The sequence below is a fragment of the Cornus florida genome, unplaced genomic scaffold (genome assembly GCF_030987335.1).
Source record: "Cornus florida cultivar Cherokee Brave unplaced genomic scaffold, ASM3098733v1 CherokeeBrave_3.0.0_Hap2_Chr10, whole genome shotgun sequence".
In the NCBI taxonomy this organism is placed as follows: domain Eukaryota; kingdom Viridiplantae; phylum Streptophyta; class Magnoliopsida; order Cornales; family Cornaceae; genus Cornus; species Cornus florida.
In genome coordinates, this window is record NW_026775580.1 from 101,066,281 (window position 1) to 101,079,919 (window position 13,639).

The window sequence follows — 13,639 nt, forward strand, 5'->3', positions numbered from 1 at the left end:
AGGGTATGGTACCCCGGGGTAGTAAGGGTCATTGGATTATAGATGTGGTGGTGACCACATCCAAGGGTTGGTATGCCCCGGGGGTACATACCCCGGGGTATTCAATAATTTTCCGTGAGGATGATACTATGAACTTGAGGATGATGTCATCAAATTGAGTGGTGTTACTCATGACTCTTGATGAAATATTGATTGATCAATTTTTATGGAATATGAAAAGGTATTCTCATGGTTCATCAAAACTTATTAGTCAAGCAAATTATTTTAACTAATTGATCTAAAAAATTATTTACCTACCTGATAATGCAATTTAAGTTTGACGGAGTCGCACTATACTCTAAATTTTAGAAAATTCAATTTTAAGTGGCACTGCAAGCCTGTAATAAATAAATGAATCAAATCGTATCAAATTGAGCCTAAGATTTTTTCTAAGTTTAATTTTAAGTTAGGACTCAAACTCAAACTTACCTCGTTTAATAACAAAACTCATTTGGATTTAATATGAGCTCGTGTTTAAGACCGTTTTGATTTATTTTATGAACTTATCTGAGTTTACACAATTATGTGTTCATGAAAGTGGTGTATGCTCTAGAAACTTGTATATTTTTTTGAAGGCCAAGCCAAATTGAGTTTCCCCAAGTTTTCTGCAGATAACCCGGTTAAGGTCTAAGTTTCTGAACCCCAAATTATGGGAAGATCATCCAGAGATATTTGTTGATTTAGCATTCACATTGCCATCTTCTTTACCTCTATATTACTTAATATTCTTCCTCTTACATAATGCAGCACAAGTGTCTATATCTTCGGCTTGCTATATATATATATATATTGCAGTGACAATTTTTCCTACTGACACTATCTAGTGTCGATGCAACTCAGTTCACAGGCATTATATGTCCAGATGTCTTATGATTCTGCAACTTCTACACCATATGTGTTTTGTGCTGCCCAATTTCTTATTTGGTAATCTTCAATTTCTCAAGTACTTAATTACATGGTCCAACTTTTTTCTGATCTCATTGAAAGTTACATTTCAAAATAAATTGTTGTAGAGCATAAAATAGCCAAAATTTCAAATCACTTGTTTAGATTAGTATTCTCAACCTACTGACATTAAATCAAGCCAATCAAATCTCATTGACAAAATATAAGATAAAGAGGAGACGGATAAAAACCAAGCCAATGTCAACTTTGCAAGAAATATATATATATAAGAACAATTCACATTTTATAAGCTTTTGAAGCATCATTCTTCACCATCTGCTACTTTGTAAATCCTGTTTGATTCTGTGAGAGAATGGACAGAAGGCTGCTTGAGGCTGCCTGGACTGGCAATGTTGAAGATTTGCTCAAAGTTACCGGAGAGGATCCTTGTATGCTCAGTGCTGTTGCATTAGCTGGTGCAGAAACTCCACTTCATGTTGCTTGTTTGGCTGGCCATCTCAATTTTGTTCGAGAGCTCCTGAATTTGAGCAAAGAATTTGCCGGAGAGCTGAACCAAGATGGTCTTAGTCCTCTGCATATTGCCTCGGCTAAAGGGTATGCAGAGATTGTGAAGGAGCTCATCAAGGTAGACCAGAATCTCTGCCTACTAAATGGAAGAGAAAGAAGAGTTCCCCTTCACTACGCGGCAATCAAAGGCAGGGTTCAAGTCATCAGAGAACTGCTTTCAGCTAATGCAGATTCTATTGCACAAGTGACAGCTCGAGCAGAGACTGCTCTTCACCTTGCAGTGAAGAACAACCAATTCGAAGCCTTAAGAGTGTTGATGGAACACCTCAATCAATTCAACAAGGAGGATATCATAAATAAGAAGGACGACCAAGGCAACACCATTCTTCACCTAACAGTGTCAAGAAAACAGTATGAGGCAAGTATTAGTCACTACTTATTATCTTATGTTGTTTTGATATTGTCAGATTGTTTCCTTTTCACTAGCAACATGAAAAAAAACATGCGCAGGTGGTTGACTTGGTGTTTAATGAACATGTTGTTACTAAGGGAGTGGTGGAGGTGAATCCCTTGAACGAAAGGGGACTCACGCCTCTTGATTTGTTAACATTATTTCAAAGTGAAGCCGGTGATAGGGAAATCGAGGAAATCCTTAGGCGAGCTGGAGCTATGATGGCCAAAGACCTTCATTCCTTGGCACAGGTAGCTTTTAATGAAAATCAGGATGTTGCAGCTAATAATAGCCCATCAAATGACCAATCAAGAACAGTGCAGCTGCGATCTCCCTCTAAACAATTGCTAGAGTACTTCAAGTACGATGAAATTAAAGATTCCCTAAGTAAAGTGCGCAATTCGCTGCTTGTGATAGCTATACTAATCGCGACAGCAACATACCAAGCTGTGCTTAGTCCTCCGGGTGGTGTTTGGCAGGATGATTCTGGTTCTAATAACAACAATGGCACAAGTACTACTGCACCACACACTGCTGGGAGGGCAGTCATGGGCACCATCGGTTTCCTATGGTTTCTTCCTGCTTTTCAACTCAGTTGGATTTTATACGTCTCTTCACATGATACATTCTCTCACCTTCAGATTCCCATTGAGATTGGAATTGCTAATATCAACCATTGCCCTTATCATAACTTATAATATTTGCATGTCTGCAATTGCACCCAGCCTCAGCATGACTATATTTTTTTCTCTTATTGCTGCACTCATGCCTTATGCAGTATCAATTGCAACCAAGGTGGTGAGGGACCACTTAAGAAGGCCACGAGATGCATTACCCCTCACAAACCAAGAAAGCGCTTAAAGTTGAGACTTCTCGATGCCTTTTCCCCCCTTTTCATTTCTTGGTTGGCTGGATATATATGTAACAGTTTACTTAATTTTAAATAAATCTGTATTATTGCTTCTAAGAGCCAAAATTGAGCAGTCGTTGTCGTATTGTAGTTTCATTGTTCAGTTGAATGATCACTGTGGTACCTGCAATTTACCCAAAGATGCACATAATATTATGGTGCCTAACTAGTTATTATGTTTATGGATATTACAACTGTTTGCCAATGTCCCAGTAGGCTAGTGAATCACAACTGACAAGCACATGCCTATTTTTTTCTTTTCTAAAATTTCCAAATGATGTAATACAGAGAAATTAACAGATAAAAGTGTTGCATGGAAAACCATTGGCCTATTGACTCAATCAGATAACTCATGGTTCAAGAAATAATAATTTCATCGACACAAAGTGTGCACCTACATTGCCATTGATTGAAATGAGAAGAGTCTGTTGTGGCATGAACTCAGCTGTTCAAACCATTTTCTAGTAACTGCTTAAGGTCGTAGAATAATTTGGAACAAAACCAGCATAATGTGAAGTTGCAGTCATCCAAAAACCTTCTGCCGAACCGATTTTATTATCCGCAGCTGTCAAAAAACATATACTGCCAAGGTGATTTCTTTCACTGTCATGGTTGAGCAAGTGTAAACTAGCCAAACTCATTCCCATAGTCTGAACCTATCATTTTAGGATGGTTTGAATGATTTAGATATTCCAAACTCTATATCATGGTTTGAAAATGACCAAAAGGACTTAAATACTTTGATTATATAATGTTATAAGGTCATTGATTTATGCATCCTCTTCTTTCTGTCCAAGCCATCATAATCACCTTAAACATCTTGGTTGTAAAGTATACTTCAACTCTGTAGATAATCAATCATAAATGCTTTTTTATGTTTTCTTTGACCCACAAAGTGCCAAGTCAATTAAATACTTGTTGATTAAGATACATTCAGTGTACACACTAGAGGTTTATATATTTGTAAGGTAAGATTAAGATTCCCTGAGGTATATGCAGATAATCCAGAGCTCACTTGAGGTCTCATGGATTTTCTGAAACCGAAATGCTGAGAAGTGTCCGGCCAAGTGAAAGTGATCAGCCAATTTTTGATTTGAATACTACCATCTCCTTTAAAATATTGCATGTTAATAGTTGTGTTTACACCTAAAATGGAAAAACAGTCAAACAAATTGATTTGCACATCACCATCTCCTTTAAAATAATGCCTGTTAATTCTTGATTTTCACACTACTATGTGACACATTATATGTCCTGATTTCTTATGATTTGGGAACTTCCATGCCATATTTTCTGGCCGAATCTGAATTTCACTGCTTTGCTGGATTTCTTATTTGGAAATTTCAATTATATAGTACTCAATTTCTTGGTCCAACTATTTCTGCTCTCACTGAAAGCTACATTTCAAAATAAAATGCACAAAACATAGAGTCGCTAAATTTTCCAAACGATTATGCCACATTATATAAAAATTCCGTTGTAGTTTGGGTGCCAATAGGTTCTGGCAGCAGCATTGTACACCATTTGCTACTTTGTTGATCCTGATTCCCTTGTACCATAACAAGTCAGTGTTGTGACTTGTGTGCCTCTCTAAAAGAAAGGACAGAAGGCTGTTTGAGGCTGCTTGGACAGGAAATGTTGAATCTTTGCTCAAAGTCATTGAAGATGATCCTTGTATACTAAGCGTTGTTGCATTAGCTGGTGTGGAAACTCCACTTCATATTGCTTGTTTGGCTGGCCACCTTAATTTTGTACGAGAGCTAATGAAATTGAGCCAAGAATTTGCCGGAGAACTGAACCAAGATGGTATTAGTCCCCTGCATATTGCCTCGGCTAAAGGGCACGTGGAGATGGTGAAGGAGCTCATCAAGGTAGACCATAATCTCTGCCTACTCAAGGGAAGAGAAAGAAGAGTTCCCCTTCACTACGCGGCAATCAAAGGAAGAGTTCAAGTCATCAGTGAACTTGTTTCAGCTAATGCAGATTCTATCGCAGACATTACAGCTCGTGGAGAGACTGCTCTTCACCTTGCAGTGAAGAACAACCAATATGAGGACTTAAGAGTGTTGTTGGAACATCTCAAGAAATTCAACAAGGAGGATATCATAAATAATAAGGATGACCAAGGCAACACCATCCTGCACCTAGCGGTCTCAAAAAAACAGTACGAGGCAAGCACCACCCCCTGCATATCTTTTCTTGTTTCCGTGGATAAAACTTGTTTATTCCTTCTCAGTAGCAACATATAAAATTTTTTGTTAGCTGGTGGTTTGCTTGGTGCTTGATGAACATGTTGTTACTAAGGCAGTGATGGAAATGAATCCCTTGAAAGAAAGGGGTCTTACGCCTCTTGATGTTTTACTATTATTTCAAAGTGAAGCCAGTGATAGAGAGACCGAGGAGATCCTTAGGCGAGCTGGAGCTATGACAGCCATAGACCTTCATTCATTGCATGATCAGGCAGCACTTAACCAAATCGGGATGCTGCAGCTAATAATAACCCATCAAATGACCAATCAAGAACTTTACAGCCTCGATCTCCCTCTAAACAATTGCTAGAGTTCTTCAAGTACAATGAGATTAAAGATTCACCTAGTAAAGTGCGCAACACGCTGCTTGTGATAGCTATACTTATTGCTACAGCAACATATCAAGCTGTGCTTAGTCCTCCAGGTGGTGTTTGGCAGGATGATTTTGGCTCTAATAGCAACAATGGCACACATACTACTCCAGCTCACACTGCTGGGAAGGCAGTCATGGGCTCCAAAAGTTGGGCCTGCTATAGTTTGTTCCTGTTTTTCAACTCACTCTGGTTTTATACATCTCTTAACATGATTATTGTTCTCACATTCGGATTCCCTTTGCGATTGGAATTGCTAGTCTCAATCATTGCACTGATAATAACTTATGGTACTTGCATGTCTGCAATTGCTCCCAATGGCGGTATGACGATATTCTTTACTGTTATTTCTGCAGTCATGCCTTGTACAATATCAGTTACAACCAAAGTGGTGAGAAACCTCTTAAGGAGGCCACGAGATGCACTACCATGTACAAATCAAGCAAGTGTTTGAAGTAAACATTTCTTGATGCTTTATATTTAGTTGTTTCATTTCTTGGTTGGCTGGAAATATACGTAACTGTTTTCCTAAAATAAATAAATAAGTACATATTGTCATAGATAAATCAGAAGTACAATTGTAAAAATTATTTGTATCTGAATATACTACTTTGAAACTTTCAGATATTTTTATGCATTTGTTGGGTGATCATGTATGGAATAAAGTAACATTAAGCAGTTGTCTTTGTGTTATAATTTCACACCATAGGCCACAGATGAGCCAATCGGACTGTAAACCAGGTAAACGTATCCTTGACCCTAGTTGATCTTCACAAGAAGTAGCTGCAATCTCTAAATGCAGATTCATTCATTATATATATATATATATATATATTTAAGGTACGTAACATTGAGTTTCTGTAGGTGTCGTAGAGTTCACTTGACGTCTTTGATCTTTTCTGAAACCCCAATGCTGAGCAGTTTCATCCAATTTTATTTTTATAAATTTATGGAGAATACACATTAGAATCTATCTCTATCATTCTATATAAAATACACCTCATTTAGTTTTTACTTAATATTCTTCCTCATGCTCAACACCTATATCTTTGGCTTGCTAATGCCAATGATAAAATATGTGTCCAGATGTCCACTTTCAATATATACACCAAATGTTTTGACTGAATTCTAAATCCATTGTGTTGCTGAATTTCTTATTCAGACACTTCAAAGTTCCAAGTATTAAATTACATGGTCCAACAATTTCTGTTGTCACTGGCAAGCTACCTTTCAACAAAATTGGTATAAATATATAGAATTGACAAATTTTCCACACTTATGGCGCCACGTTTTCTTGATCAATGAGATTAAATTCAATCAATCAGAACTGCATGGAAAAATAAGTATACAAGGAATGATATTAAATTAAACCAGTCAAAGCTACAGAAAATAAGGTACCAATGTTAGGTTTTGGCAGAACCATTCTTCATATTTGCCACATTAGAAGTCAGTGTATTCTCAGGTTGCGAGGCTCCTAAAAAGGATGGACAGAAGACTGTTTGAGGCTGCTTGGACCGGAAAACTCGAGTCCTTGCTCAAGCTGATCGAAGATGATCCTTGTGTGCTTGGTGCTGTTGCATTAGCTGATGGGGAGACTCCGCTACATATTGCTTGTTTGGCAGGCCATCTGAATTTCGTACAAGTGCTAATAAAATTAAGGCAAGAATTTTCCGGAGCTTTGAACCAAGATGGTTTTAGTCCCCTGCATATTGCTTCAGCTAGTGGACATGTAGAGATTGTGAAGGAGCTCCTAAAGGTAGACCATAATCTCTGCCAAATCAAGGGAAGTGAAAGAAGAATTCCCCTGCATTATGCAACAACCAAAGGCAGAGTCCATGTCATGAGAGAGCTGCTTTCAGTTAACTCAGATTCTATTGCAGAAGTGACAGCTCGAGGAGAGACTGCTCTTCACCTTGCAGTGAAGAACAACCAATACGAAGCCTTAAGAGCATTGTTGGAACATCTCAAGCACCTCAACAAGGACTCGGAGGATATCTTAAATAAGAAGGATGACCAAGGCAACACCATCTTGCACCTAGCAGTCTCAAAAAAACTGTATGAGGCAAGTACCGGTCCCTAAAATTCTTTTCTTGTTTAATTTTGTTTGATCATCTTGTTTCATTTTCAAATAGCAACATGAAAAATTCATTTGCAGGTGGTTGACTTGGTGCTCAATGAACATGTTGTTACTAAGGGAGTGATGGAGGTGAATCCCTTGAACAAAAGGGGCCTTACGCCTCTTGATGTTTTACTACTATTTCAAAGTGAAGCCGGTGATAGAGAAATTGAGGAGATCCTTAGGCAAGCTGGAGCTATGACAGCCATAGACCTTCATTCATTGCATGATCAGGCAGTATTTAACCAAAATCAGGATGCTGCAGCTAATAACAGCCCATCAAATGAGCAATCAAGAACTTTGCAGCCGCGATCTCCCTCTAAACAATTGCTAGAATTCTTCAAGTATGATGAGATTAAAGATTCACCTAGTAAAGTGCGCAACACGCTGCTTGTGATAGCTATACTTATCGCGACAGCAACATATCAAGCTGTGCTTAGTCCTCCAGGCGGTGTCTGGCAGGATGACTCTGGCTCTAATAGCTCCAATGGCACAGATAGTACTACTGCAGCTCACACTGCTGGAAAGGCTGTCATGGGCTCCAAAAATTTGATCTCCTATACTTTTTTCCTGTTTTTCAACTCACTCGGATTTTATGCGTCTCTTAATATGATCACTGTTCTCACATTCGGATTCCCTTTGCGATTGGAATTGCTAATCTCAATCATTGCGCTTATGATAACTTACGGTTTTTGCATGTCTGCAATTGCTCCCAACGGCGCTATAACTGTATTCTTTACTGTTATTTCTGCAGTCATGCCTTATTCAATATCAGTTGCTATCAAAGTGGTGAGTAACCACTTAAGGAGGCCACGAAATGCATTACTGTGCACCAACCAAGCCAGTGCTTGAAGTAAAGATTTGTAGTTTTTTTTTTTGGTGACTGGACACACACACACACACATATATATGTAACTGTTTGCTTAAAATAAATAAGTGTGTATTGCATAGATAGAAAAGAAGTATAATTGTAACAATTATTTGTATCTGAATATACTACTTTGAAGCTTTTAGATATTTTTTTATGCATTTGTTGGGTAATCATGTATTGAATAAAGTAACATTGAGCAGTTTTCTTTGTCATTTAATTTTTATTAGGTCTTTAATTACTCCTATATTTTCTCTACAGGAATAGTTTTTTTTTTTTTTTCATCATTCACAATTGACTTTTAATATCTTACAGCCAGTTGCAAAGAATAAAAAAAGAAAAGAAAAAAGAATTAAATAATGTCCACCAAACCAATTAATTAATAATCATCAAAGAGAAGTCAAATCTTTTTCACTAACTTTGTTCAATTTTTAGTTGGTCAAAAGAATTCATGTGCATTAATTCAACTTCCTCAACTTCTTCCTAGTTACCTCATTGACTACAAAAATTAAATTAGACTAATAATTAGAAGACTAATTCCTAACCTCCTCCTTTATATTAGGCCATGTCAAACTCCAAATTAAGGGTAAGCCTTTGTGTCATTGCTTCTCAAAAATGGCTAATCCTCCTGAAAATATAAGGAAAGGTTGGTTCAGATTGAGATATGAGGAGGAGAGGGACACTACAAGCGACACGTACCCGAAATGTGTTACTAATAGTGGCTGCATTGGTTGCAGCTGTGACATTCCAAACCGGGGTCAACCCTCCCGGTGGTGTCTGACAAGATGATCGTGATGGTCATAGAGCAGGACGCGCAATCTACGCGTCTCAGAGCCAAGAATTCTATGTCTTCTTGATTGCCAACACCTTAGCTTTTTCCACCTCCATCCTCATCCTTCCATCTCTCACTTACAGGTTCCCATTCCATTTCGAAATATGGGTTGCCAGTTGCCACTGCTTCCATGTTTACAACTTATGCATCTGCAGTATTCGCCATTGCACCGGACGAATCAGTGAGGTTTCACTATGTTTTGGTTGCAGCATCTGTGCCTTTTATGGTGCAGATGATCAAAAAGATTTGTAGCAAGATATGATGTTTCATTTCTGTCTTATCAAATGTTGGTTTTTTAATGTAACATTCAACTTTGTTATTCAATATAATGAACTTTAGTCTTGCCAGAAACAAAAAAATGTAATGGTTTGTAATCTGTTAGCACATAGCACAAATTATTGATCAATTACTGTATAATGACTATTTTATTTATTTATTTTATTATTATTATTTTTTTATTTTACAAAGAAAATGTGATATTCAATAAGCAAACTATGTGCATGTCTATGTTTTCAAAAACATCATGAGATTGACAGAACAAGCATAAGATAGATATTAATAGACAACAGATTATCACATGCCATGCAGTGTTGTGGTTGGCCAAATTACACTTCATTAAAGTTCACATAGACAACATGTTATTATGATTTGTAACAACATTGGATTACAACTGTATGCAATTAATCTTATGAAAGGCAACAAACTAGTTAACCAGATATTTTGATAAATGAAATTAGATTGATTTTTATATTTAAAAAAAAAAAAAATTATGATAGTGTAATTCAACAATATGATACTGAAGAAAATGTCAAACTTAATCTATAATAGTAACAAATTATTTTTCATCAGTTCAACCCGTTAATCAACCAGCAAAAAGAAAAGAAAGTAATTGTTCTAAAATATTCTACCCAAAACAAGGCATAATATCTCAAACTTGAAATAATAAAATCTAAAAATATGAGTTTTAGAATAACTCTCAAACCATTCATTGATGAGAAGAAAGTAAAATTTAAAAACCTTCAACCATTAAATTTGTATTTGAAAATCTTGCTAATCACTTTTTTACTTTGAATTTCATCTGAGCTTGGTTGCTTGGTGAGGAGTAAAATGACATCCCGCATATGAATGGCTACAATCCGTACAAAGTGTCACTAATCCGACAGTGTAGAGAGTTCTAGAATCCCTCAAGGAACTAGAGAACTATTCTAGAATTATTTACATAAGACAAGTCTAGAGTATCTAATTCGTAGAATAGTTTAAACAACTCCACACTGTTCTAGAGAAACTGTATAGAATTACAAGAAGACATTCGTTTTGATAGGTGAGTCGTTAAATTTGCACCATAAAATACTGAGATGTATGTCACGAACTTGGTGTTTTCCAAGCTTACGAACGATGTCAGACACGTACAAGCGCCCTTGAAGTGCTAAGCCCCCATCTGTTCCCAAATTTTGAGTGCTAAGCCCCTCTCTGTTCCCAAATCAAAATTTAAGGCTTGAAGGTAAATTGGTATCATTTGGAAACAAGATTCTCTCTCATGTTTTAGCTGGCATGTCTGCCATGAATGCACATGTTCCATGTCGCCTCTCAAGAATCAATACAACTGTCAAATAGTATATACTGTCTTCACTACCAAAAATGACCAAAACACGGTATTACCACTTTTTATACACACTTTTTTTAAACATACCTACTCATATTCTATCACCAAGGGGACCATTTCATGCATTCCCAACTCATCCCCTCTTTTTCCACATGGGTTCTCCTTAGAAACATTGCCAACTTTGAACTCTAGTCACACAATCGATAGAAAAAGAGTATGTATAATCTCAACTTGGATAAGACCAAATATATACCAGAATAATACCAATATTTCATTAAATAAAAAATACAAAAAAAAGAAGAAGAAAATAATAATAATAATTAGAATAGACACACTGTAAAGAAAAGACATCCATCTGTACATACTAACTGATTTTAAGTCCAAAATACCCCAAAAATAACCGGAAAAAAAGAAGAAGAAGAAGAAGAAGAGATAATCTATAATTCTAACTAGATTTAGAGCTCCATTGGAGCTTAAGTAGCTAGTTGATGGTGGGAGGCTTCATCTTCATTGAAACTCAATTGGAGCTGTAGTGACCTTTCTATTTTTAAGAAGGATTCTGATAAATTTAGTGGGTTTTGAAGCAAAATCTCTCTTTGGAGGTGAGAAGAGCAAGTGTAAAAAGTGGTGGGGGTCACATTTAGGTGGAAACCCAATCCAAACAAGAAATCCACTTCAAGAAAGTTCATCTCTTTTGTGCTGATTCCTCCAACTTTAGCATAGTAAGCATTGTTGTAGTACCTGAAAATTAAGAAGAACTTTATATGAATTTCATAAACACACACGTATATATATTTTCTTGGTAAAGAGTAGAGATTTGGCAGGAGCACAGACACGCGTACTTGAGGAGTTGGATGCTTTATCAACTAAGCTACTGAATAATACTCCAATTAGATAAACATATATTGAAAATTACCCAAATTGTAATATTACCAAATTAAACTTAAATGCAAAAAAAGAAAAAAAAAAAAAAACCTTCAATGGTTTACTTTACATTACTACGAGGCCCCAAGTGAATTTATGTGTGTCTCTAAATTCTAAGGCTGATGTTGGACTTTCGCTATCAGATATTAATGCAATGCCTTTTGTCATGTTACTATTTAATAATTGAGTAAATTTACAATATCACCCTTCATCATACTCTTTTTGGTGCTGTCTTGATTCTTGAACAAAGCCAGGGTTTCATAGCTGGCTTAACTTGTTTTGTAAGCCAATACAATTTTTGGGGCAAATTTTTTTTTTTTTAAAAAAAAAAGCTCTATTAGACATCTGGACATTCTTACTGGGAAAGTAACTGGGCTGTTCAGAAATTTATTTCCAAGAAAACCAAGCTTCAATTTCATCAAAAACATCAAAACCCATTAAATTAAACTAGAGAATAATTGGAAATTCATCAATTTATTAAAAATAAATGAAAATTCAAAGAAATATGAAAAATCCATTAAAAAAAAAAAAAATCCAACAATCTCAATTCAATTGTGAAAACCGAAACAAATTAAAGCAACCCAAAATAGGAAGTGAAAAAACCCAAAAAAAATTGAATTTTTTTTTTTTTTTTTTGATAATGAAAAGTACTCACATATCATCCATGAATTTTGCAGCAACCATGACACTAGTGATAAGCAAGCGATGAACATTGAAGGAGTTGATGGGCAACAATGGCTGTCTCTGCACGAAGCGATCGAGATAAACGTATGCAACAACGAAGCACGAAGGGCTACAATTGGCATACTTGAAAATTCTCTCGAGATAGGTTTGGATTGATATGGTGGGTCGAGTGAGGCCATGGAAGACAGAGATTTTCTGGGGCTGAAATCGACGGTTGAGATCGTTCGATTCGGACACCCTTTGGAGGAGAGAAGAGAGGAAGGTGATGAGTTTGGGCATGAAATTAGGGCTCTCTAGCTCTGCCATTGTTCAGCAAACTAGTGCTGGTGAAGAGTGTTGAAAATGTAGGTCTTTGGTGTTGTAGAGATATAGAAGATTTTACACCTTGCCTATTATAACAACCAGTAAGGTGGTCGTTATTAGGTAGGTTTTTTTATTTGACGAAAATAGCCTCAGGGATTCCAATTATGGCTGGTTTATCATTCTGAGTTGGCATGAAATGGATTAAAGTTATGTTTCGGCAACAATGCTCTTTGTTTGGTAAGAAGGACGAAAGACAGGAAAGAAGAAATAAGATCATAAATTTTTATCCTACAAATATGGGAAGCTAAAGAAAAAAAGGGTAAGGCTAAATTACAAAACTTTTCTTATAATTAATGCACTATTTTCTCTTCTATTCTCTTTTCTCTTAACAAACAAAATAAGATATTCTCATTATCTTCTCTTCCATCCAACCAAACAAAAGTAAGGAGGGATACAATTTCTTTCCTCTTATTTATCTCTTCTTCTCTCCCTTTCATTCAATTTTCTTCCTTCTTACCAAACAGAGCATTATAAAATTATTGTGTTGTGACTTGAAGGTTAATGGGTTTACAATCAGATACAATTTCTTCATGTCGAGATAAAGTTGCCTACATATAACCCTTTCGAAACTCCACATCAATAATTTAAATTCCTCTCAATTCTAATTTTAAGACGTTCATTCAGTGTTATCAAATATAACAAGTTTGCTCTCATATGCAACATAAGTTTCTTTTGATATTGGATTCAAATCAAAAACTATTTGATTGGGCTTTAATTACATTCTAAATCTGAAATTTAAAATGAATTCAATATGGATTGGGATAAGGGGTGATCTAAACCAAATTGAGCTCTATTATTTACATTATATATATATAT

The 13,639-nt window shown here is 36.2% G+C and overlaps 2 protein-coding genes across 2 annotated transcripts; one reads left to right on the forward strand and one right to left on the reverse strand.

Moving 5' to 3' along the window:
* Positions 1-1,297: 1,297 nt before the first annotated feature.
* LOC132278250 (ankyrin repeat-containing protein BDA1-like) lies at positions 1,298-2,601 on the forward strand. The gene is made up of 2 exons (XM_059780052.1): positions 1,298-1,870; positions 1,963-2,601. The coding sequence occupies exons 1-2, from the start codon at positions 1,298-1,300 to the stop codon at positions 2,599-2,601; spliced, it is 1,212 nt and encodes a 403-aa protein (XP_059636035.1).
* An 8,501-nt stretch (positions 2,602-11,102) lies between these two features.
* Positions 11,103-12,832, reverse strand: LOC132276425 (cyclin-U4-1). Its single transcript, XM_059777838.1, has 2 exons — positions 12,432-12,832; positions 11,103-11,593 (listed from the first exon to the last, which is right to left on the reverse strand). Exons 1-2 carry the CDS (start codon positions 12,764-12,766, stop codon positions 11,326-11,328), a joined length of 603 nt encoding a protein of 200 aa, XP_059633821.1. The 5' UTR covers positions 12,767-12,832; the 3' UTR covers positions 11,103-11,325.
* Between the last annotated feature and the right edge of the window lie 807 nt (positions 12,833-13,639).

Excerpts from the sequence above, each read along its gene's own strand:
- LOC132278250 (XM_059780052.1), top strand. The coding sequence starts at position 1,298 with ATGGACAGAAGGCTGCTTGAGGCTGCCTGGACTGGCAATGTTGAAGAT. Across the intron at positions 1,871-1,962 it reads TGTCAAGAAAACAGTATGAG|GTGGTTGACTTGGTGTTTAA; the intron begins GCAAGTATTAGT and ends AAACATGCGCAG.
- LOC132276425 (XM_059777838.1), bottom strand. The coding sequence starts at position 12,766 with ATGGCAGAGCTAGAGAGCCCTAATTTCATGCCCAAACTCATCACCTTC. Across the intron at positions 11,594-12,431 it reads GCAAAATTCATGGATGATAT|GTACTACAACAATGCTTACT; the intron begins GTGAGTACTTTT and ends CTTAATTTTCAG.